The 27,370-nt window shown below is 38.2% G+C and overlaps 1 protein-coding gene across 2 annotated transcripts in view; it reads left to right on the top strand.

Annotated features, from left to right (window-relative positions):
* The window catches only part of LOC133837027 (proteoglycan Cow), a 53,861-nt gene extending 31,502 nt beyond the window's left edge, over positions 1–22,359 (top strand). Inside the window, exons 2-11 of one of the 2 annotated variants that reach the window (XM_062267672.1) lie at positions 7,729–7,798; positions 7,997–8,099; positions 8,250–8,666; positions 14,777–14,925; positions 15,772–15,986; positions 16,073–16,192; positions 16,758–16,860; positions 17,861–18,256; positions 19,166–19,303; positions 19,693–22,359. In XM_062267672.1, the coding sequence (XP_062123656.1) occupies positions 7,729–7,798; positions 7,997–8,099; positions 8,250–8,666; positions 14,777–14,925; positions 15,772–15,986; positions 16,073–16,192; positions 16,758–16,860; positions 17,861–18,256; positions 19,166–19,303; positions 19,693–19,799 (1,818 nt within the window). In that variant the 3' untranslated portion in view covers positions 19,800–22,359. The remainder of the gene's footprint in view (positions 1–7,728; positions 7,799–7,996; positions 8,100–8,249; positions 8,667–14,776; positions 14,926–15,771; positions 15,987–16,072; positions 16,193–16,757; positions 16,861–17,860; positions 18,257–19,165; positions 19,304–19,692) is intronic. The other variant, XM_062267673.1, reaches the window with a different exon arrangement.
* The last annotated feature ends 5,011 nt before the right edge of the window (positions 22,360–27,370 follow it).

Here is a 27,370-nt window from a genome sequence, read left to right as displayed (position 1 = left end):
TGTTTGTCTGTTTTCACTTCAGCTGCTTCCCTCTATCGCGCTCTTTCCCTCTCTTTATCCCTGTCCTTGTCACTCTTTGCTAAGTGTGAAGCTTTTGCCCGAAAACGTTAAAGCAAGAGTTTTTAATTGTGCCACGTACTTGGCTGTCGCTCACTCTTTCTCTCTCTCTCTCTGTCTCTGTCTGCTGGCAGTTGAAAGACTTAAAAGTTACACCAGTGCCATTAACAGTTACTTGGCTTGACCACGTCTCAGCTCAGCCCATTATGGTCTGGCCCTCCACATCCGGACGTATCCTGTTAGCCTGCTAATTGCTGATTGCTGCTAAGTGCCTCGATTTGTGCTCCGAAAAGACGTTTGACCAGGCATTGCAATTAACTAATTGATTGAACTATTCAATCGCCCCAAAATGCACCTTTCTCGCTCTCTTCACTCTGCTCGCTTGTGGGCGTGGCTCGAAAATTATTTAAAGCCTGCGTTCACCATTTAACGCGTGTGTGTGTGTGCTGGTCAAAACGGGGCGTGGCATCGTGGAGTTCGCCGTTGTCAGTGGCCCGCATAGTGGCGGCCCTTTGTCCATGGCTGATTGCATGTGGTGCTGCAGCTAAAAGCTTTTAATGCAACCCATTCAGCCATTCTATGAGCCAGGGTGCGCCCTTCTACCTCCCTCTCTCCTCCTCTTCTTCGTGCCATGCTAAATACCTGACTATGCTTAATGGCCAATTGTGAGTTTGCTCAAATCATTGGCGTTAATTTATGTGGGCGAAGCACAGACTGGGATTGGTTTCACTAAAGGTAAAGAAGGTCTCTCTCTCCTAATGCCGCTGCTCTGCGTGAGTGTGCTCAATTGCCACATACCCATTAAATGGCAAAGTAATCTTTTATGCATTCTGCATGTATTTCCATGATTAAACTAGACTTTTGTTAGAGAGTTTCGTTTCTTAATAGTTTTCTATCAGCACTGAAAGTTGTGCTGTGCTTAGTTTAATTTTGTTGCTTCAATGGCAATTCAATTCTTTTCATACTCAACTTCATTGATCTACAGCAATGTGGATTTTTGAATCGTATTTAATTTAATCATTTACATAGTTTTTATAGCAAATTTCGCTTGACTTAGAGACTTTTAAAGTCAGTTCTCAGATGGACGACAAATATATTTATTTTATTCATGGCCAAATTTACTTATAGGCAACAAGCAAAGGCGATATATCAAAGAAAGGAGTCAAACTTATGTTGTTGGGTAGCTTTTGATTTTTCTTTTTTATTTCTCTCCATTTCTCGAATTATATTTTGGTTTGGATTGTAGCATTGACAACGCATCGAATACTTGATATATTATAATGTTTTTCTTGATATTATTTTTTATTTTTTAAAATAAACACCCATTGCTTTATACACAGTATCTAACAGTTGAGATTAGCTTTCTTACTTTTTTCATTTCTATCCTTTTCCTTAGATTAGTCAAGTGATTTTTTTTGTATAGATTGTATCATCAACAAAGTGTCGTATACGTAATATTTTAAAGTTGTATATTTTTAAGACGAGATCAATATTTTTTTAAATTTACTGTAATTGAATTAAAAGCTGTCATACATTTTTAGTTTGCTCTTTATTTAATGAATTCATTAAATCGTTATTCTTCAAATATTTATGTTATCTGAAATTCACTTCAATTAAACTAAAAATAAGTTTAACTCCTATTCAATTAAAAGAAGAATGAAGATAAGACTGTTCATCAAAGTTTTACCTTTTTCGTTCATTGTCTAAAGTGCAGTTTTTAAATCAGTCTGTTGGATTACTACTTTGGTAAATTGCTGCAGCCATAAATTGGATTTAATCTATGCACAGATACGACAGCACAATGGATTCGGAAGTACACTTATTTCCTAGAGTATTCCCGAATTCCATGCACTTTGCCTACCGCCATAAACTTCTTCGAAATCTGTAGCGGCTTTGCAAAACCTGCTGCAAAACCTTATGTTTTTATGTGGGTGTTAAAGGGGAGGGGATAGTGGGGAGTGCTCGACTGGAGGATACCCATTTGCTTGGATTTTCCCCTATAATAAACTTGTTCTAATCTGTGCAGAGATTCGACCCAAAAACCGCAGTGCATGGCATAAAACAACGCAATCAGATGCCAAGAGCAGCAAAAGCTGAAACTGAAGCTCAACACACAAAACTCCCTTTTTATAACAATCCCTCTCCCATCCTCCCCCGTAAAAAGCCATTGGGCATTGCGGCTTTTGGGCCATGTTGGTCTAAGTGTGTGTGTGTGTGTGTGTGGCATGTGTTGTGTTTGTTGTTGCATGTTGCATGCAGCATGCTGCATATATTTCTCTCGTTTTTTTTACATGTTTATAAATACAGCATTTCAACTAGGAGTAATCGTATTTGCTGCACTGAGGTAAACACATACGCCAGAGTCAGAGTCAGAGTCAGAGCCGGGTTTTTAGTGCTCTGCAATTTGTTGCAATTTGTTGTCTCTGTTTTGCGGTTGTTGCTTCAAATGTTTTATGGCCATGCTACGCGATTGCGCCTGCCAGCTGCCACCTGCAACCAGCAACCTGCAACCAACAACCTGGTGGAGGTTTCGCTTCGCATTCCATTTTATATGCTGGGGCCAAATGCATTTATGATGCATAAACATAACGCCCAAGTGGCACGCCCCCATGTGGCATAAATGTATGTAGTTCGGCCTAGGCCTGTTGCCGTTGCTGTTACTGCACGTGGCATGTGGCATGTTTATTTTATTACAGGACACGTCATGTTTTTTTATGCTTCACGAAGTAAATGCACTTACTGCGGGTTGCTCTCGCTGTCTCTGTCGCTCACTCTAGCTATCTCTCTTAATCTATCTTTACATCTCTATATTTATATCTACCTCATCTTCTCTCTCTTTCTCACTCACTCTAGCTATCTCTTTTGTGGCTGCTGTCAGAATTGACGTTTTTGCGCATTGCACTAATGAAATTAACAATTAAATTGAGATTATTGTGTAATTTATGCATGCGACACTGACATCGACAGCTTCACTTAAACAGCGTCATAACAGTTCTCCCCCTCTCTCCTCTTTACCCTCTCTGACTTCCGCTGTCGCCCACACTTCCGGCTGTGGAGTGACAGTGTTAATTAGGCGCCGTGAAGTATGCTACGCTTTTCGTGTCAGTCTGTCTGTCTGTCTGTCTGTGCGGTGGCATCTGCTGACTGAGCTTAGATGCTATCAAACTGGCCAACAAAAACCCTTTTTGCATCCTGTGTGACATCCGGCGACATTTGGCATTACTTCCCCCAATCGCAAGCTGCTCTAAGCCGCTGCAATCTCCAATCCATTCAATCGCATCCATCGCATTGCCGAGAGAAGAATGCAATTTCCTGCTAGCCAAAAATGTTCACTTTTGCAAAACTTTCAGACAACGACGACGACGTTAAGTTATATTGATGGATTTGCACGTTGGCCACAAAACCAGGACGATGCCGAGACTCTCTGAGTGAGCTTCCTGCCAGGAAATGTGGTAGCCAGGACATCCCGAGCAGCAGCAGTCTGGCTTCGCTTGTGTAATAGAAATTGATTTAGCATTTGTGTGCACGAAAATTGTGCAATTTATGTGGTCCAAGCCCCCAACAGGCCAACATGCGAAGAGAGCCTGCGGCATCGAGCCTGGCTGATAACCGCATTGCATTTCGGGGCCAACATTTTTGGTTACAGCAGCTGAACTGAAATGCACTGAACTCTCTCTCTCTTGGCTAATGCATTTTTAAAGCCCGTCTGCATAATTTATGGGCCACGGCTCGAGTTTAGTCAGTCACTCAGTCACTCAGTCAGTCAGTTAGTCAGTCTGGCCAAAGCCATAATTCTCCCGCTCTCCCTCCTCTCTCTCTCTTCTCTCCTCTTCGGTTCGCTCTAATTGCCACAACTAATGCATCGCTGTCGCTTTGCCACAATAGCCGCAATATTTTCACATTTTTATACACACAGCATTTTGCGGCTATTTATGCGCCATATACACAATCCCAATCCTTCCATTCTTCTCTCTCTTCAGCCTCTGTCCATACATTTTATTGATTGCATCCGTGCTCCCGCCCATCATTGGCATTCATTCGATGCCTGCTGCATAATTTACAACAATTTCTGTTGCATGCGGCATGAATTTGTTATACCCTAACTGCACAGTGCTCAATAATTATGCCAAGCAACGTGATGCATATTTTGGGCTAGGCACTGAAAATATTTCGAATTTAGTTACACATTCAAATTTCTAAATTCAAATAAAGTAAGTCAGATGTTGAGTACTACATTTGAGTATGTTAAATTCAATTGATTAAACTAAAAGCTTTTTATTTAACTTGCTTAGCAGGTATAATAAAAGTTTCTGTCTCACTCAAAAACAAGCTCATCTATAGAGCTGTCATTTAACTACATTCCTACACACAAAGAAAAAACGTGCTAAAACCAAGTTTAAAATCTTGAATGAAAATTATATGATGTCAAAATTGAACCAAGAAGGTTTACTCGTAAATCAAGATTAAAATTCTTATTCAAGAAATCTTGATTCTAGTTCTTTAAATTCAAGATTATTATCTTGTTTTCAAGAATGGAAAAATCTTAAACATTGAACCAAAAACAAAATCTTACAATCAATAAGAAACAATCTTCAATTTACATTGCTTACATTAAAACAGTTACACTTTTCTGGAGCTTGATCCCAAGGCACAATAATTTGCTACATCTTAACTTATTAAGCTAAACAAACACTAGAAATTAGGTTCTAATTTTAAAGGAAGGAAATTTGAACACTTTAAAGAACAAGAACAATATTATATTTTCATTCCTAAACCACGAATTCCAATATTCGCTTCAATCTAGATTTTTCTCGCTCTGTGTAGAGTATTTAATCTCCCGCTAACAATTGTTTTTCCTGCTCGTTTTTTCGTTTTGAATTATGCATTGTGCAATGTTTTTATTGGGCTAACATCGCATCGCATCGAATCGCATAACGAGTTTTGGCTGATTGTCAATTTAATGCGATCATTTTTAGCGCATTTTGCAGCTAGAAAATTGTGTGCGATGTGATGCCAGGCGATGACATCATTCATAATGTATGCATTAGCATTCAATGAATCGAAATGCCAAATTCAATTCCTCAATTACGATTTTAGATGCAAAACTCTCTCAGGGACAAATTTCTATATTATATTTGCTGTTGCTTTTTTGGGTTTGGAAATGTCGAAAGATGTTAAGTAAAAATTACATTTACATAATGCAGGCAAATTGACAGGCCAAATGGCAGACTGCATGGCACGCCCACAACCACGCCCACTGCCCATTTTCTTTGTTATTCTTGGCTAGTGAATAAGAAAAACAATGCAGAGAGAAGGGACAAAAAAAAAAACAAAAAACAAAAAAAATGAAACGAAAGCGCCACGAAAACAAAGTCGTAAATTCAATTTAAAGCTTGACAGATTGCCACACAGCGGCTGCAGCGGTGGGCGCTTGGCTTGAGGGGGCGTGGCAACTACACAGCTGCAACAAAATGACGTGTATAAAAGTTCGCCATCTTTTTATTTTGTTCGCCAGCATTTTATTTGTTTAACAAAACGTGCAAAATATTTGCCAGCTGGCGAAAGGAAATGCTGCAAAAGCAGCGCAGCGAATTAAGGTCAAGTTGCGGAAGTGCACAGCGAAGAGAGAGAGAGGGGGGGGGGGAGAAAGAGGGGAGAGAAAGCGAGGGGCACTTGGCAGGCACCTTGCGAGAGTTTCGGGTCGGTCAATTAAATGGGCTTTAATAAGCCAAGCCACTTAAACAGTCAAAAATCCGGCAAAGAGGTTAAACTGCAGTCGCTGCATTTGCGGTTGCTTGGTTGGTGCAAGGACTTGCCGCAGGCACTGTTATCTGCCTCAGCTCAGTGTCGGTGTCGGTGTCAGTGTCTGTGTGAATTGGAGTGTCGGGGTATCTCTGTGTGTGCAAACTGGATTTGCTTGCATAACTCGCTAGTGCAATTTGAGCCCCTAAGCAGCAGAGTTTGGCTCCAAAAGTGAGGCAGCTGTTAATGGCAAGAGAGCATTTGTGACCCAGTTAATATAGGGGGGATTCCCGTGGCATATTTAAGCAGCAGCTGATGGGAGTTTATTACGCTTTGACGCCACGTTTTTAAACCACAATAAGGCCAATCGCTTGCGCTGTAAGCCGCAAACGCGCAGCGCAATTAAAGCCAACAAACGAATGGCCACAAAAGTGTGTGTGAGAGACTCGGAACCTGGCCATCAAATCAAACCTGGGTCGGGGTCCAATCAACAGCACGCAGAACCGCAGAACCGAGCACTGACCTTCGGCCATTGAAGCCAGGCCAGGCAAACATGCAGCGAACAATGAAACAGAGAAAGAGATGGACAGTTGGTCAGAGAGTCATCCAGTCAGCCAGTCATCCAGCCAGTCAGTCATTCACTTGCTGCAAAGTAAGAAGAGCAGAGGCAGCAATCTCAATGGGAAAGCGGAAACCGCGAACGGGAAACGCGCACAAATTGCATTTTAACGCATGCAAATTGCCAGCGTCCACAGGACGACGACGACGACGATGACTTTATTGCATTACAGTTGCCAACTGAGGCGCGTTGCAACTATGGCAACATTGTATGTGTATATGTGTGTGTGTGTGCACCGCAATTGCCACTTGCTGCAAGTGCGTGAGCGGAGCGGGGGGCGGAGGTAAGCTCGGCATAAGTGGCAGTGTGTGTATTGAGTGGACGCCGAAAAACGGGGTCAACGGCTGACCTGTTTGGCATTCTCGTTGTTCACGTTATTATTGTTTCTGTTGCATTTCCCCAGTTTGCCAATTTAGCAAACTGTCCGCTTAAAGCTTTAGGGCTGCGGCAGCTGCAGTTCCCAGTTAAGCGAGGAGCGCCAAGTGACAGCAGCAACAACAGTAGCAGCAACAACAGTGACAGTCGGGACGACAGCATAAAAACTGCTTCTGCTGTCACATAGTAAATTTTGCATTGCAGCCTTTCAGGCGCCGCCATCGCAAAAACTGTCAAGCGTAGGAGAAAAGAGGGGGAGCGGGGAGTGGGGCAGCTGGCTTTTGGCATTTTAGCCAGCCGACGGCATGACAGCACTTTATTATTACTATTATTATTACTAGTATAGAGAAGAGATGGCTGCTGATGTTTTATGTGCGCTGCCGCATAGAGACAAGTTAAATATTACACATACGCACCATTGCACTTAATAACGTTTTGGGGGCGTGTTTGGAGCGCCAACCCACACACACAATTGAATTGAATTAAATTAAAATAAATCTCTTTTGCATTTTGAGCACACAAATTGAACGAAGTTTTATGAAGCAACTCTCTGTATACTGCATTTAACTATATGATACACAGTCCATCTCTCTCTCTCTCTGTCTCTCTTTCACTGGCAACCGAGAATTGTAATTCCTGCTGGAGTTTTGTGATGATGAACTTGCTTGTGGCAAGTTGCCTCGGTTCGTGTACCGACAAATGGCATAACAGCTGCCTTTTTCTCATTTGTGTATAACACATACGACACGTGTTAGCATTACGTATACGTCAGTGCACTTGAATATATCCGAGAAGTGATGTGTGTGTGTGAGTGCTTGATATACATGTCATATGCTCTCTGCATTTTTGCATTTAAATAACCAAATTAAAAGATAAAATATTTCACTTACAATGTAAATTAATCAACTTCCCTTTCGCTCTCGCTCTCTTTGCAGATTAATAAAAATACGCAGCAGAATAACAAAAATGTGGGCGAACACAAGCGTTGGATACACGATCCCTCAAGTTAGTAGAGCTCCCTTCATCTCTCTTCCCCTTCCCTCGTCTTTTCCCTTACTGTTTTTCAAGGACAACTGCGCGTAATGAGTTTAATTATTCACAAGCAAATGCAGCATGTTTGCAAATCATAAATTAAATCTTTCTCTTTTTGATTCTCTCCCTGTGTGTATATGTGTGTGTATTTGTGTGTGCCACGCCCCTTAGGTGACCTCTGCCGGCCTCTGAACTGTAAGAAGCGTGAAATCTGCCTGCTCGAGGACGAGTTCAGCGCCGTGTGCGTGTCGAAAAAGGAGTTGCACAAGAATCGGTAAGCAAAAGCAGAAGCTGGCTTCGAAAATTCTCTTCTGATTCTGATTGCTGTTTAGAAGAAAGGAGGAGAAAGTTAATAAACTAATTAAATGAAAACTTGTTTTGTTCTGCCTTTGGCATTCGACCTGCCACGTTTAACCCTCTGCAGTGATGAGATAATCACCAAGGCCAAATATTTGGAGGAGGAAGCCAAACGGCGCGTCAATCAGCAGGATAACAACGATAGCCAGGATGTTGAGGACATCAACAACGATGACGAGGACAATAGCAGCGATGGCAGCCTCAGCAGCGGCAGCAGCAACAGCAACATCAACAGCAACAACAACAACAACAACGCTAACAATAATGCCCAGGCTAATGTCCAGGGCAACGAGGAGAACAACGACGATGAGGATAAAAGCCTCAGTTTGGGCGACGATGATGAGTCCAAAGAGGACGACGTCTTCTATGAGAACAACATTGCTGCCAGCGATAAGCAGCAGCAACAGCAACAACAACAGCAGCAGCAGCAGCAGTTGCAGAAACCCGCAGCTGCCCAGCAGCAAGATGATGATGAGGAACTGGAGTAAGTATTTGCCAGCCGCAATCATTATTCTCTCTTTTTTCGTGGTTTCTTTCTTCGTCGGGGAGACCCTTTTGCATATCAATGGCATTTTTACAATTCATTTAACAAATTCTCATTTATATTTCGGATGGAAAATGTTAAGGGTTGAGCGGCGCGTTTCATTCCTTGCTGATTTGCATGACCGGCACGCTAATAACAAATTGTTTTATCGTGTATACAAATTCCGCAATAAAGTTGCAGCTCCGCAATTTTTAGCACGCATTTCACTTTTTCTTTTTTTCTGTTTTGTTGTTGTGCTGCGTCATCGTGAGTCCTTTTGCTGTGTAGTAGAAAAGGACGTGTCGTCGCCATAGCATCCATAGTTGTATCCTTTGACTTCTTGTTCAACATTATCGCTTTGACCCTAACCCAAATTGTGAATATGCACGCGACCCAACGAACACGACTATCCAACTAGAATGAAGGCAATGGAGTTGCTTTGTTGTCGAGTTGTCGAGTTGTGTGTGTTTGCTTGTGGAGTGGGCCACAGGTGCGACTCTCAACTCTCGAACTCTCAACTCAACTGTCGACTGCCGACTGTCGACTGTTTTGGAATGAAGTCAAAGTCAACGTCGGGCCAAGGTTCAATTGGTTGCGATTTTCCGCCCTCGACGTTGACGTGCTTCCAACTGTAACGGAAAGTTGTAGCCAACTTTCAAAATATCAATATCCGTTTCTGGTTTTTCTCTTTTTTTTTGTTGTTGCTGCTGTTGTTGTATATGAATCAGCGCAGCCATGATTCAATTGAATCCTAATGTAACACATGTTTAAATCCTTTGTCGATGCTCAGCCATCTTGTCATGGCCAAAAATTCAATATTGACTAAGACCCTTCTTCTTCCTCCGACTATCGCAGTGTGCAAGCCTCTGTAAAGATTATCAGCAAGCGTATTTTTGGTTTCCCAGGTTATTCAAAAAAGTGGGCAAAGCCTGTTTTCTTTTTTTCTTTGTTGCCAAATCCACATCGACCGAAAAAGTCTTATAACATTTCGGTTGTTTGCTCTTCAGCTTCGTTTTGTTTATCAGCTTGTTATTCGTTTTTGTGTTTTTTTGTTTTAAGTTTAATTTCATGCTAGCTGCTTGACACGTTTGTTCTGCTCTCCAGGGAGTGGCAAAAGCAAAGGGGGAAGGGGGAAGGGGAGACGAACCTATCAGGTGGACCTTTGTCGCATGGCGGCAACTTTTCTTTATCCCTTGCTGGCAGTTTGTTGAGTGGAAAATTAATTTTCATGAAATGTTTGGACTTTGGTGGACTTTCTGGCCAGTAAGGCGTATACTTGATATATAGCCGGGTATTTGCTGATATGGATACGGGATACAGGATACGGGTTACGGACTCAACTCAGTCGATCGATATTAAATTTGAATTTTAATTAATGAATTTTCAGTGCAGATTAGAAATTTTGTTATTTAAATATTCTAATTTGTTTTCGTTTATCTGTGAAAGAGATTTCAAATTGAATTCTTAAATTCAAACTGCATTGAAAGCCTGTCAAATGATTCGAAATTGATTATTGGCATCATTATCATTATCGTGTTCCTCTTTTTATTATTATTGGCATCATTATTATTAAAGATATTGCGCCATTTTGGCCTCTATTGTTGTCTGCTGTGTTGAGTAGTAGCATCATCAATCTATCTATTGGCAAATCAAGAGTCATGCCACGCCCTCTAATATTCAAAAAATGGCTTTTGACATATTTTTCGCATTTTCTTTTCAATTTGCGTCGCTCTCACAAGAAAGTCTCTCCATCGCCATTGTGCATGGGAAGTGAACGAGTGTTTGTGTGAGTATCTATGTCAATGGCATAGACTCTGAACCAATAAGGCAAGGGAGGGGCGAGGGGGAAGGGTAAGTGTGCTGCTATTGTGCCAGAGGCGGGAGGGGGAGAGGAGAGGGAGGCTCACAAAATCAATAGTTTGCGCGCACAATTTATCTGGCATTCCGTTGGCTCAGTTCTCCATTTGGCCACAAGTCAAACAAAAGATTTGCTTTGTGAATGGGCCACTTGCTGAGCGAGTGTGAGATAGAGGGACGACAAAGAGAGAGCGAGAGAGAGAGGAGGGAGAGGGGAATGGTGGAGGTGCACTTGTAATAGACCAAAAAGCAGCACACACACAGACACAGACACAGACACTTACACTTAGAACTCATAACTCATGTAGTCAGCCATTGTTTTAGTAACAATATGGCCCCCGCTTGTGGTTTTCTGGGAGGTAGCTGGCGAGAAGGGGGCGTGGCACGCACACCGACACACACTGGCACACACAAACGCATAGTTGGCCCTTTACCTCGACGCTGAGCGCAACCTCAGCTGAGCTCAGAGTTGAGGTTCTTTCTGTTGTTGGCAGTTATTTGAAACCACTGAGCTGCTTTTTGCTTTCTATGCACATGAAGCTGTCAGCTTCAGCGTGACTCAAAGGCAGCTCGAAAATTCTATAACCCACCTCCTCCGGTCGCATTTCCCCTCTCCTTTGATACCTGCTCCACTTTTTTGGGCGCAAAATTGAAAGCAAATATTTGAGCAAAATTTTCACAAATTTCACGTCATCGACATCGGCATTTTCGGGGGCTGCCGCTATTTGATCTACAATTTATAGCAACAAAATAACCACCGAAAAAAAAACACAAAACAAAATCGTTTGTTGCAGTCATTGACCTAAAGAACAAACGGAAAAGAATTTGACTTCAATTTGCCTACTTTGGCGTTTGCCATTGTAAATTTCATTTTCGTTTTCATTTCAAATGAAACAAATGAAACACAAAGCCAACGAAAGACTTTCGACAATTGCATTTTTAATTAAAAGCGACTTTTCATTTGATCCAATGAGACAACACACACACACACACACACTCGCATACACACTCGTAAAGTGGCAGCTGCTCTCTGGTGTTTTTGGCTTGTTTGCTTTGGCTTAGCTACGAAATTGGCCAGCTTAAATAACCATGTAAATGCTTGGCTGAAATAAGTTTCGCCGCTTTCCTCGTTGCTTTGACAACTTCAAGTACAATTCCATTTCAATTGGTTTAATTTGATTTTATTTTATTTCATTTTCATTTACGTTTACGTTTTCATTTAATTTCATTTCGCTTCACTTTATTTGCTTGGAATTTGATCCCTAGTTACGCAATGTATATAAAATGCATTTTTAACTAACTGCCACAGAATGCAAACAAAGCGTGAGTATGCGAACACACACATATGTATGTTTGTATATATCGATGTGTGTGTGTGGAACATTTTTGAAATTTGCAAAAATTAAATTCACTTATGCAAGAGCTTCCAAGAGGATTTAATTGATCAAAGTTGCCACTGAAGCGCAGCTTAAGTGCCTAATTCAAAAAGAAACTCAATGGCAATCAAAGTTCGCAATTTTGTTTCAGCTTTTCTAAGTTCGTTGTGGTTGGAAAAGGAAATGCAAAGCGGTTGTGATAGAGTTTAGATTGAGAATAAATACTATTTCATTCGAAATATACTAAGATTTTTACCAATAGAGAATAAACTGCATACTACTTATTTCAAAATATAATATATGTCCATATAGAGAATTAACTGGTATATTCTAAATACTATTTACTTCAAAATATACTAACATTTGTCAATATACTAAATAATATTTATTTGTCCACATAGAGTGGAAGCCATAATATACTAAATACTATTTATTTTGGAATATACTACGATTTTTTGAATAGAGAATTAACTGCAATATACTAAATAATATTTATTTGTTCAAATGGAGTAGTAACCATAATATACTAAATACTATTTGTTTCGAAATATACTAAGATTTTTTCGAATAGAGAATAAACTGCAATATGGGTAATTCCATGGCGAAATTTTGTCCCGTGCGAGACTTTTACAGTTCACTGCAGTGAAAATAACATAAACTGAAACAATTTTAAAAATAAGTGAATGTTATTCTGATAAGCACTATATTTAGAGCTAAGATTGATTTTAGGAACTTGATCTGTTTTCCGATAAAATATATAATTTCGTTCATTTTTGGTTTTGCGTACGAATCGGTTAATTTTTGCAATTATCACATCAGAAAACAAAACAGAAAAAATTCCAAAACCATTCTTAGCTCTAATTAAAGTACTTATCTAGAGCTATAAAATAAACTTTTCTTATTTTCAAAATTGTTTCAGTTTTTGTTATTTTCAATGTAAAGAGTCTCGCACGGAACAAATTCCGTTTTGGAATTACCCATATGCTAAATACTACTTATTTCAAAATATATATAAATATAGAGAATAACTGGTATATTCTAAATACTATTTACTTCAAAATATACTAACATTTGTCAATATACAGAATAAACTGCAATATACTAAATAATATTTATTTGTCCACATATAGTAGAAAACATAATATACTAAATACTATTTATTTCGAAATATACCAGCATTTGTCCATATAGTGAATAAACTGGTATATACTAAATACTATTTACGTCAAAATATACTGACATTCGTCAATATACAGAATATACTGTAAAATACTAAATAATATTTATTTCTTCTCATAGACAAGAAACCATAATATACTAAATACTATTTGTTTCGAAATATACCAGCATTTGTCCATATAGTGAATAAACTGAAACACACTAAATATTATGCATTTCAAAATATACTGACATTTGTCTGAAAGAGAAAGTCTTATTGTTATAGGGCACATAAAAACATATTTTTCTTTTAATATTTTACTTTACCAATATCGAAAACGTTCTTCTCATTTAAAATGCACTTCAATAACAATTCGAATTATGCTTAGTTTCCAAGATATTTCCCAGTCGAGCATCGTTCGCCACAAAACTCACTTTAGTTTTAATCTTATTTGCTTAGACTAATATTAAAACGTGGGCAACAGAAAACGGCAGCAATTAAAGCTGGTAAATCCGACAATTAGCAAATTGCGAGCAATTTGAGCAAAAAGAACGCTCTACTCATAAATTGCCGACAACTGATAACTGAAAGCTGAAAACTGAAAGCTGGGAAACAGAAAACCAATTTACTGAGTAAACACGCTCAATTTGCACGGCCTAGGGAATATTTTGAATAATATTATGCCGACACAACACACACACACATACATGAGGGGAGAAATGAAATGCTTTCACTGTCAATTGGCTGCTTGTTCGCAGTTGGCCAATAAAAATTATTAAACCTTGCGTACACAACAACGAACAAAAAAAAAAGAGAACAAGTTACAAATTTATCTGCTAATGAAAACGAGTGAACAACTGAGAGTTACCCTGTAGTTATTTGTATCGAAAAAGAATGAGAACGAGTGTCATAACCTGCACAAATCACATGCTGGGTATTCTTAAAAACAAAAAAATCCTGCTACCCAAAAGCCTTTTTAATAAATGGCCATACGACAGAGCGAAGCGAGGCAGCGGGTGGTGCAATTAATTGAATTAATTATTTATTCGTTGTTTTTTGTTTTTTGTTTATGCATAAAAGGAATGCATATGAGTTTCCGGGGCGCCATACATTTTTTATTAAATGTGCCAAAGAGATAAATCGATAGCAGAACACAGTTTGTATACACATTTGAATGTGTACATTGGGAGGTGTTAAAATAACGAATGTTGTAAAGGGCAAATTACAATTTATTATTCGCTTTGAGATAGAGTATTTTACGTGTACGCTGTATTTGGATTTGCTTTACTTACTTTTATTTTTTTTTGTTTTGTGAGCGACGTCAGCTCAAATATTTGCACAAATTATTAAATAAAGATACAAGCTGACGTTCCCTCCTCGACTCCCCTTTCTGCGCTCAGCGCCTTCATTTGTTTCTGATCTCGGAGCTGAGAGCTTCGAGCTGAGAGTGCGTGCTTGGCATATTAAATAAATATTTAAATAAAAGATGCCATAGCCGGGGAACTGAAACTGCTCTCACCTGTGCAACAAATGCCAGACTTCATTTGCATAAAAATTAATTTTGCATGTCGTCTATTTGTTGTTTGCTCTGCTCTGTTTTTTTTCTTGTACTTTATCTTACTTCATTTCTCTCCACTGAGTTGGCTTTACTGATTTTTGCGACTTTTCTTTTGCAACAGCAACTGCAAGCCGTGTCCCGTGGCTAAGCCAACGTTCCTCTGCGGCGCCGACAACAGAACCTACTCATCACTATGCAGATTGGATTATCACAATTGCATACATTCGACAACCATAAGGATTGCCTGCAAAGGATTCTGTCCCTGCAAGGGTAAGTTCGAAATACATATACACAAAATATACATATATATATATCGTATAGAAAGTTCTATAACTCGAGCGAGTTGACAGCCCGAAACCGAGGAGCAAACCGCATAATGAGCTTGAGGCTGGCAAATGGCCAGCTAGTTCTCTCTCTCTGGCAGCAGCCATCGAAATAAATTCTCATGCATAAGCCAGAGCAGTGCTCCCACCAGTGTTGTAAAGCGTCGCAAGGTGAATGAACGAATGCCAACCCCCAAAAGTATGCAATAAAAATATTATTGGACTGCAACTGCAATTGGTCAGCGGGTTAAAGTCTGTTGATTTCGAGTTTAAATTTGAAGTCGAGCATATTAATGGTTTAATTTTTAATAATCCGTTGCGCCATTGTTCTAAAGCAACACAATGCAGCTAGCTGCAGGAGACGCGACTTGGGGGCATGAGTAGGCACTCAGCGATTCAGCGAAGCAGCAGCAATAACAACAACAACAACAACAGCAACGACAACAATGTTAAGCACATTAATTTTAAATTTACACAGATGAAAGCGCATTGCAAGCACCGGCAACTCCTGATGCTGTTGTTGTTGCTATTGTTGCTATTGTTGTTGTTGCTCCTGCTTTGGCAACATAAAACGAACACCAAACGAAACGAAAATGGAAAAAAAAAAAAACACACAAGAAGCATGCATAAAATAGAAATGACGCCTCAGTGGCCAGCGCCAGGATACGAAAAGTTTTGCCTTTGCCAAGCGATTTTATGGCGGCCATTTCAGCCTTCATTCCCCACCCTCCCCCCGCAGCACTGTTCACCCCTTTTCAACCGTTTGGCATTTCCCATTTTGCACGTTTCGCAGAAAATACCGATGGCAAGCGGCTGCAGCGACTTGGAGAGCGTGGTGGCTACAACAGCAAGTACAACAGCAAGAAGCTCAACATCGAGCAGCAGCAGCAACAGCAGCAGCAGCTGCAGCAACAGCAGGCCTACAAGGACAGCAGCAACAACAACATCATGATGAACAGTGGCAATGTGATGGGCAACAACAACAACGACTTCAACACCATCATGAACGTAAGTGTAGACACACTGACCACACACACACACTCTCTCTCACACACACACACGCAATTTTGAACTCTGTTCTCTGTTTGGAGCAGGACAAGGAGGACAACAATCGTCACTTCAATCACATCAATGCCCAGTACACGTTCACGCCCGAGGAGATCAAATATGACAACAAGCACTACAAGTACCTCAAGTACACGGCTTACAAGAAGGTACGAACGAAAGAACGAACCAACTAAAAAGAAAAAGAAAACAACATGTCTCTAAGTAGCCACAGTGCACTGAGGAGAACAGAAATCAAAATAAATGAGAAATTTAGTGGCACATTCTGCAAACACCAATTGCAATCTGGCAAGCAATGAAATAATAAAAATGCTACTATATAAAAATGTTCTATATATTTTAAGTTGAACACTTAAAATTTAAACTTGATTTGGATATTGTTATAAGAATAGAACACATACAATTGTTGTGCCTAATAATCCTAGAAATGCACTATTCGAAAGTGATTTATTTCCCTACATTGTAATAGAATATTATTATTTTTATGTTTTAAAATTGTGTTTAACAATTCTACAAATTCACAATTTATTGTTTGCTACAAATTGAACATTTTTGTAGTGTTTATAAATTTACAATTTTTATTTACATATATATATATATTTTTCAAGTTAGCCTTAGGCAATCATAAATTGGCAAATTAAAAACAATATTTCAATACTTTTGTTTAGTTTTACTTTTCATATGCAAATTGCCTACAATTAATTTCGTTTGCAGGATGCCAAATACCAGGAGGAGAAGCACAAGATGCGCAACTACAATGAGAACGAAGTTGTTGAGAAGCAGCCACAGAAGTACAGCAAGAACAACAATGTAAACGGTGAGTTGAAGAAATATACATAATATATAAAAAGTTAAGAAAGACATTCTTTAAGCTGTTTTTAACGAAAATAAGTATTGTAGGAAAGCTACAACTACTACCCATATTTAATATAATAATATTCTACAAATATATATATATATTCATATTCAATTCAATATTCATTTGCTAAATGAATATACCGAAAAATAGTTAAATATACTGAAAGTTATATTTGGTATACTACATATTTTTTAAAAATACAAAATTTATATACAGAAAAATACTAAAATATACCGAATGGTATATTTGGTATTATATAATTCTATAAATATGTGAAATGAATATACCGAAAATACTTAAATATGCCGAAGGCTATATTTAGTATATATTAATGTACCAAACAATACTTAAATATACCGAAGGCTTTATTTAGTATATATTGCATATTCTAAAAATATACGAAATGAATATACCGAAAATACTTAAATATACCGAAGGCTATATGTAGCATATATTAATATACCGAACAATACTTAAATATACCGAAGGCTTTACTTAGTATATATTTCATATTCTAAAAATATACCGAATTAATATACCGAAGGCTATATTTAGTATATATTAATATACCGAAAAATACTTAAATATACCGAAGGATTTATTTAGTATATATTTATTTAGTATATATTGCATATTCTAAAAATATACCGAATTAATATACCGAACAATTTTTAAATATACCGAAGGCTATATTTAGTATATATTAATATACCGAAAAATTCTTAAATATACCGAAGGATTTATTTAGTATATATTGCATTTTCTAAATATATACCGAATTAATATATCGAAACATACTTAAATATACCAAAGAATATATTTGGTATATCATACATATATCGTATTGCATTAAAAAAAATTTTAATTGAATTTTAATTTTAATAGTAATTTTAAATACATAATTAAATTTATATATAATATATTTATTTGTAATTCATATCTTCATTCACTTTGCCAGGCTACCCATCAAAGTCCGCTGAGTGCAAGCCACAGCAATTGACCGCCATTGGCAATCGTCTGCTCGATTGGTTCTCAGTGATCATGGCCGACAGCAAGAAGCGTCGCCAGCACAGCCAAAAGTCGAAGGCTCACTTCCCGCCCGCCTGCAAGACCGAAGCGAAGTGGATGTTTGGCCATTTGGACTTGAACAACGATGGAATGTTGTCGCTGCAGGAGATGTACGATCTGGAGCACGATCAGAACGAGCGTTGCATCAAGCCATTCATCGACACGTGCGATCTGGATCAGGATAGCTCGATCAATACACGGGAATGGTGTCGCTGCTTTGAGAAGACCGATCGTCCGTGTGCCGCGGTGCGCCGAAGAATCGCCGGCGACTTTGCAGGTGAGATAGGTACAGGTGGACATTTCTCTAGCTAACATAACACTAATATCTATATATATATAGAAATATCTCGTATGTTCTCTCAACATATTCCCATATATGTACTCGTATGTATATTCTATTGCGCTGTGTTGTTGCTGTGTTGTATTCGGTTTTTTGATTCTACACGACAACAACAACAACACCGGAAAAAAGAAACAACAAGAAAAAACAACTTTTGCTGAATAGCTTGCAGAGTAAATCTGCTTTTACTTTTCTGCTTTCGCAATTTCTGGCCCTCTCTCTTTCTCTTTTTATCTCTCACTTTTTGTCTCGCTGGCTGCGCTTTTCATTTTTTTTTTAACTTTTCCGCTGCTTCTTTACTTATGTACACACTCTTTACACTACGTTTAACCCAATTCAAACTATAATTAAGCGCCTGCTCACGCACACACACACACACCTACTCACTTACACACACAGTTAAGTAGCCACAGCAACTGTTAAAAGGGACACCTACATTTTTTCTCGCTTCCTTTCTGTCTCTTCTCTCGTTTACCTTTTAGCCAAACGCAACTTTTTAAGCCAGCAAATTAAACACTTTTAACAACAACACACAACTTTTTCCCTGCTTTCATTTTTTTTTTTTGTTTGTTGGCCTATTATCAACTTTAACTATATAATTTACTTTTTTGCATTTTATTCGTTTTGTCTCTTGGGTTCCTCTCTTTCTATCTCTCTCTCTCTTAACACGACCCAAAAAGTACAAACAACAAAAGAAAAAAAACAGAGCAAAACAATAGAAAAAACAAAAACAGAAAGAATTCGCTTTTGCCGCTTTCTCTCCACCGTTGCTGGGCAAATTATGCAGAGACTTACTAAAATTGCGCATTGTTATTGTTCTTCTTCCACTTCCACTTCTACACATAAACTAATTAGGCGCCTACGCACCCGACTGCGATGTACAAGGATTCTACAAGCCAACACAATGCCACAACTCGGTGGGTGTCTGTTGGTGTGTGGACAAGCATGGAGTTGAATTCGCCAACACACGCACACGTGGCAAGCCCAACTGCGGTGAGTACTCAGAACATATAACATACAACGAACAATTCTCCCAACACTTGACACAAATCTATCCAACTGCGGTCTGTTTGTGTATTGCCAATGGCCAACAATGCGTATACGTAATGGCTTTTGCTTACCTGAAGCGGACGCTGAGCAAAAGAGCCGCATTTTGTGTGCAGTTATTTAACTTATGCTAAGCTGATGACCATAATTAAGTTTTGCTATTAATATCACGCATACGCCATGCATAACTCAAGACCTGAAAGCAAACTCAATTTAAGATTTATGCTTATGTTTATGTTGATTACGATTACGATTACGATTACAACGAACAAACACATATTTGAGGCGGGCACGCAAAATTTAATTTTACATTCCATTTGCCATTCTCCGCACAGAGTCCGTGGTGAACAATGCCGCCTCGCTGACATCCGACGACGAGGACGAGGGTGCCGACGATGAGGATAGTGCGGAGGGCAGCGCCGATCAAATGTTGGTCTTTTAAAAGCCTCGCCTCCCCCCTCTTCCTCACACACACACACACCCGCAGGCCGCAGCACGCAGGATTCTAGGAGGTCCGAAGGATGCCAGGACGTGCATAAGTATTGATTGCCTTGGCAACAAATCCAATCAGCGAGCATTACGGCGTAACAGAAAAAACCAAAAACCAAAAATGAAACAAAAACAACATTAATATTATTATTATTATTATGATAACTACGAAAACAAACTAAAAATGAAAATGAAAAAAAGGAAAATCCCAAAAAAAACAAGAACATAAATGTGCAGTAGTTATGTAAGAGTTTTCGCATAGAAAGAACAACTACAACTAAACCATATACTTAGCAGCAGCAAAAAGCAAAGCAAAGCAAAGAAAAACAAACACTCGCAAATTGATAGCAAACAAAATGAATAATAAAAGTGAAAATCATCGTTTGATAGGCGTTGCATAGTTCAAGGCGTATTGCACGCAACATTGGTATTAAACAAATGCTAAAATTAGCTTATATAAGGTTGAACCCTCCCCAAGTCCCCCATTAAACCCTCCCACAAACACACACACACATACACTCAACACATAAAGCGAATAAATACCCTTTAAGTTTAGTTTGAGAGTTATGTGTTTGTTGTGGCTGTGTCTGAGTATTTTGCGGTAATTGAAATTAGCCGCAGCTTTTGTTAATGCACGCGAATCCGTCTTTTAGCTTTTAAAGAGATTATTGTACACACATTCGAAATGTTTATAGCCAACTTTCCTTTTCTCTTCTATCTTCTATCTCTGTCCCCTACTGTATCTTTATCTGCTCGAAACCAAAACCGAAACAAAGCCAAACACACACACGCTAAGAATTCCGCCCAAAAAAATACATATAAATTTATGTGATAGGTTTTGAAAAATAACGAAATGAAAACGATGATAATGAAAATTGAAGGCAGACACTAGATGATGATGATGTTGATGGGGAAACACACACACTCACACACAAACAAAAACCCAAAAGAAAGCTAGCTAAATTTTTGTGTTCGCTTCGAGTAAATAAATGAAAAATGATGAAAGAGATGAAACGACAAACACTCATAATTATGTTAGTTGCACTTCCATTTAGAGTTACTTAGCGTACTGCATAATACCAGATAAATAGTGAGAGCGAACTACATACATATATCTATAAATATATATATATATATATGTCAGCATTCTTTAGAGATTCCTAGTGTTAGAGGGGAACATAATACCACATAATTATGAGTAGGCACTGCTTTCATTTAATAGAAAATGTTCCGACTTCCATTTAGCACCTGCCACATGATGATAGCCAAGCGATTGCTTCAAACTATCCAATAACCTCACTCACACACACACACACACTTTACACACATATTTGCATTTGGGCATTTGGAAAATTGCCAATCAAGAAAAATCAGAGAAAAAGGTAAAAACACAAACAGAATTTGCTAAAATATACATTCAACTTGCAACCAGGCACACCGCAAAAGAGATCTACAAATTTCCACATAAATCATATTAAATAATAATAATATACGATATAAACGTAAGAAGAAAATGCTTATGCATACGTACGAGTATATACACAATATACATCTATAGTATATATATATATACGTATATATAAAAGTAAATAAATATAAAATATATATATATAATATGTTTAAACTGTATGTAAGTATATAAGTGGCATAATTAAGTGGCAGCCGAAATGGAAAATCAACTTCATACGATCTAGAGTGCATTCAAAATAATTTCGCTTATTTATCCCGTAACAATTTGTTTTCCCTTAAAAAACAACAACAATTGCTTGCAATCATTATTAACTAGAAAATTCGCAGTAATTATTAGCAAAAATACAAAAATTCAAACAAATTTGGTTTGGATAACTTTTTAATTACTAAAGCGCAATAATAAAGTCGAAGCTGAGCGCAATTCGCATTAAAAAATTGTATAGCATACTTTCGGGTGCAATTTGAAATTCTCAGTTAATCCTAAAAGTATGCTGCAGATTTTTGTGCTGCGACAGCATCGCGTGAAATGAGAAAACGACGACGACGGGAGAAATGCATCATAATAATTATAATTATAGAAATTGTGTTTTTTGGCTGCATTTATAAAAGAAAATTGACGCGTGGTGTACACTCTATAAACTGACTATATATACTATGATCACGATTGTATTTATGTATGTATTTATGTATACTTGTGTATTAAGCGAATTGCATTAATTCTAGTGAGCCAAAAACCTCCTCGTCCCCCCTCCATCAATCAATCCACTTTTGGCACTCAAATTTCAAACAATAACTGCAGACCGCAATCGAAATGGAAACTTTCGCCAAAGCTTTGGCATAGTTGGAAAATTAGACGAAAGTTTTTGCATTTGGAAAAGAGCTCTCTGTTAATTCCATACTCAACTTTGATTTCATTTTTTGCATTCTACGGCTTAAAAATAAAAACCTGAAAAGGAAAAATGAAAAACAAAAAGAAAAAACAACATATTCAATAGTACGAAACGGTTTTTTAACAATTTTATTCAATTAACAACAAAAATAAATACGTATAAATGCATTTTAATAAATTTCTTAAGAAATTTTATTGACTTTTTCATTTGTTTATGCATTTTTTTTTTGTCAAATAATAATGCAAGCGTAAATCGATTAAGAATACAGTTAAAACGCTTTAGATTTTGTTTAAATTACGTATATATTATAATATATGTCTGTTTTATTTATATATATACAAAACGATGAAATCAATAAATATAATTTAATGCAATTTAAAGACGTGCGGTGTTTTTATTAAAGCAGAAGAAAGCAAATCTATTCTTCGAAACAAAAGTGAATTAAGTATTTATTTAAACTTTGTGATTGCTCTTCTTCTACGATAAATAAATGGTGTTGACTTGTGACATTTAAACGGAGTCTCAAACTAGCAGAGACCAAGCCAAGAATGTGCAGAGCTGATAATAAATTTGCAGTGCTAATTTTATGCGAAAAAAAGAGAGAGACAGTCAGCAAAGAAGCAACAGGCGCACAAAACAATTATGGCAGAGATTTAAATAAATTTTAGTTGGCGCGCAGGCAGCCGATAAAGTCGCCTCGTTTCATACACAGTTCACACGCTAGTTGGAGCAGAAGTTGGGCATGGAATGGATGAGGGGAGGTAGTAATAAGGGGGCAGTTAGAGGCGCCAAGGGTGCAACTGGCGGCGGCAACTTTTGGCAAGCTCGACAAAACGGAAGTTGTGCCAGCAGCAACAAAACGATAGACAATTAAGCATATGTCAAACACACACACACATGGACACTCAAAGTACGTGTGTATTGCACATAAACAATCACACACACACACACACACAGACACACAGACACAAGGCTTGGACATGTGCAACTTTTAGTTAGTCATTTAGTCACTCAAACAGAGTGTTGTCTCTGTCGGTGGTGTTAAGTAGCAACTTGTTATTGTTGCTAATAGAAACTGCAACAGAGAAGGAAAGAGAGCGACGGAGAGAGAGAGACAGCAAGAGAGAGAGAGAGAGAGAGAGAGCGAGACTTGCCATCGTAATATGTGCGTAGCTATTTGCATAATTCAGTGATTTAAACAATGTGACAAGTTGCATGCAACGCCTGGCTGAGACAGCTGCTGTGGTTGTTGCTGTTGTTGGTGTTGCTGCTGCTGTTGCCATTGTTGTTGCTGCTGTTGTGGGTGCTGCTGCTGCCGTCGTTGAAGCATTGAAGCGCAACTTTAGCCGTTGCTTTATGCTGCTGTTTGCCTTTCCCCCGCCCTGCCTGCTTCTTCCTTCCTTCCTGTGCCAAACTGACTGGCTGTCGACCCGTCTGACATGTCACCCAGCTGTGCTTCTGTGTATGTGTGTGTGTGTGTGTGTGTGAGTGTCAGTGTCTCATTGTTGCTGCTGTCTGACCCCACTTAAGTCGCTAGTCGCCCCCGTTTGCCTGACTTTTTGGCATTTTTAATTAGGCAGACTTTTGTCATGTGTATGCGGCGCAGGTTAATTTTATATACACACACACACAGACAAACAGACGCAGCTTACACTCATACATACATAATTATTTAGCTGTTGTTCTCTGTATGTGTGTGTGTGTGTGTTTGCAAGTTTGCAACTTTTTGTTTTTCATGCGTCATTCAGGCGTCACTCGGCGAGGCGCTGACGCTCTCGCTGTTTCTACTGTGTTCATATGTGTGTGTTTGAAACTGACAAACACACACACATTTAGTCAGTCACACACACACACACGGTCACATACACGCAATGGCTTTTATAGTTCAAGGTGAAATGCAAAACTCTGTGGATCGGGCATGTGCTGAAAATAAACTTGCAACTGGCCGCGGCCTTTTGTTTATTGCTGCCACGCTGCCACCACACACAACGCAACACTACACAAATTTTAAAGTCACATTCTTGACGCCAACTTTGTTATTGTTGCACATTTTTATACCCGCTTCTCATAGGGTAGAAGGGTATTATAACTTTGTGCCTACAGGAATATATATTTAACAGGCTAAAGGAGGAAAGGAGGCATTCCGACCCTATAAAGTATACACATTCTTGATCAGCGTTAACAGACGAGACGATATAGCCATGTCCGTCTGTCTGTCTGTCCGTCCGTCCGTATGAACACCTAGATCTCAGAGACTATTAGGAATAGAGATATTATTGTTTTTTATAGCACTTGTTATGTTTGCACCCAGATCAAGTCTGTTTCAAATTTTTGTCACGCCGATTTCAGCACCCGCAAATCGATACAAATCGAATAACAATTTTTGGAACAAACAAAAAAATAACTACAGTATTGATGATTCTTGAAAATTTCCTTGCGATCAGATAAATATTGTAGAAGGTTTTTAAGAAATACTTTTTTATGGAGAACAACGGCTATTTACTTCGGTGCTTTGGCTGACAATTTGGTATATTTTAGTACTATATGGTATATTTTGAATGTAGTATTATATCAATATACCAAATAAAGCCCTTGGTGTTTTTAGTATTTTTGCGCTATGGTATATTTTGCACTCAATGGTATTTTTTGAAAGTAGTATATCAATAAACCAACTATAGCCTTAGGTATATTTTTAGTATTTTGTGATATATTCATTTGGTATATTTTAAATTTAATACTGCACGGTTTATATGGTATATTTTGGTATATTTGCAGTCTACGATAGTACTATAGTAATATACCACATACACATATTTATTTGGTATATTTTAAAATTTATACCGCACTGTTTATATCGTATATTTGGGTGTATTTTCCACTCTATACCATAGAGTGCTACACATAGTACTATATAAATGGTATATGGTATGCAGTACTATTATAAGTATACCGAATACAGCGTTTGGTATATTTTTAGTATTATTGTAGTATATTAATTAGGTATATTTTAAAATTAATACCGCCCCGTTTTGGTATCTCACAGTCGAGCACACTCCACTGTAACTTTCTTACTTGTTTTTTATAAAGTTTATAGTTTATACAGTATTTACGCCCCGTTCGCAAATGTGTTTGGCTTGACCCTTTTTGAGCCCAGGGGTTCACTCAGTGTGTGTGTGTGTGTGTGTGCGAGTGCTTGTGATTGTATTTGTTATGTCGACCTGCATATTGTTTTATTTTGCGCGGCAACATGCAATTATTATAGTGCCCTTGCATGCGGAGCACATGCCAGGCTTATGAATTATTACGTATACGCAACGCGACAATCAGAACACGCCGAGCAACAGCAACAACAGCAGCAAAAGCGAAAGGTAAACTCTTCTGCCGGAGAGAGAGAAAATTTAATGGAAATTGCTCATTAAATGAGGTCAACAACAACTACAACAAAACTGTGCAACTTTCTGTCTACTTGGCCGTAAAATATTAAGTATACGACTTTTGCATTCTCCACAAATGGTATCTATTTAAACTTTGAGCAAATTGTTGGCAGTTTATTAGATTATTGCAAATTTATTTAAATTGAGCCATTCAAATGTTTGGCAAACCGAGGTTCTAGACAAGCAAAAACGCAATTTGTAAAATATTCTTGCATAAATTCAGTGGCTGGAAAAGTTAGTTAGCAATGCTTTAATAATATGCATAAATGAATAATAAAAGCAATTAAAATACAAATCTCTTCTAAATCGAAAATATACATTTGTTTGTTTAATTAACATTTACTCGCATATTTGCCTGTTATTGCTCTCAAAAGAATTAAAGGTTCTGCGGCTATTCTAAGCTAATTTTACCAATTTAGAAATCCATAATAATAATTCATAAAATGGATTAAATATATTTATGTGCAATTATTATTTTCATTTGGGGAAAAATGCCTCGACATTTATTTGCAATTCGTGCTAATTACCTATCCGAATATTTCGGGGTGAAATAAATCAAGTTTATATTTTGTGTACACAAGATAAAACGAATTCAGCGAAACATGTTTAATGATAACAAATATTTATTGACTTGCTGATAGCTTGGATTATTTCGTTAATTCGAAGACATTCGAAGTTGACACGGCAACACACACAAAATGTTGAGCAGCGACTAATGGCCAAACTAATTAATTGATAATTCAATTTAATATACTTCAGTCCATATAATTGCATACTTCACCCGTCCACATTGTCCAACGTAAATTGAGCAATTGCATGTCTGTGTTCCTGCGTAAATTACGTATACGACTTGTAGCTCACAATCTGTATATGTATAAAATGTCAACTAAAGCGATGGGCCTACAACATCGCTCAAGCAAGACAGATGGGCGTCTCTATGATGACGACCTTGACCAACTTGCCAATAAGTAAATAAATAAAATTCCAAAATGTGTAACCGCCAAAGGTCACGCACAAGTTGTCGCATTACAACATAATTATGTGATGTCAAAGGGTGGAGAGAGAGGTTCTCTCTCTCGCACTCTCTCTCTCTCGCTCTCTCTTTGGACTGTTGCTCTTTTTACCGCACTGCTAATTAATTGTTGCCACTGTGGCTAATTAGAAATCAACAGCAAATTAAGCATGTACAAAATTGCGCATACGCCCAGTGGTGCCCAGTGCTACTGTGAGTGTGTGTGTAAAAGAATCAATTGTTGAGCACACACAAACACACGCATATATTTATGTTGCAACTGTAACAATGCTGAGGCAACAATTGTGAATTAAGCATTTATCATGGGGCAAACAACAAACAAACAAAAGTTGTCAACGGCAAAAAAAAAACCACTGAACTGTTAAAAGTGCCATTGAATACAACAACAATAGAAGTAGCAACAACAACTAGAAGTACAACAACAACAACGAGTTGAACTAATACAATAACATCAGCTGCAACAACTGCGCAAACAGTCGAAAGACACACGGAAAGTGCGCTTAATGCTTCGCTAGATGCTGCCACCGATAGTTCGGTGCTATATGTTCGTTATAGATACAGCTGGATGTCTGAACCAGCATGCTTCCCCTCTCCCTTGCTTCACCCCCCTCTCTCTCCCACGCTTTGTCGCTGCTCAAAGGCATGTGCGTTAAATAGTTTTGTTTATTGCACATTGTAAGCGAGCCAGCGAGCACAA

The sequence above is a fragment of the Drosophila sulfurigaster genome, chromosome 2R (assembly GCF_023558435.1).
Source record: "Drosophila sulfurigaster albostrigata strain 15112-1811.04 chromosome 2R, ASM2355843v2, whole genome shotgun sequence".
Taxonomy (NCBI): domain Eukaryota; kingdom Metazoa; phylum Arthropoda; class Insecta; order Diptera; family Drosophilidae; genus Drosophila; species Drosophila sulfurigaster.
Note: the sequence above shows the minus strand (reverse complement) of the source record. Positions and strands in the feature narration are given on the sequence as shown.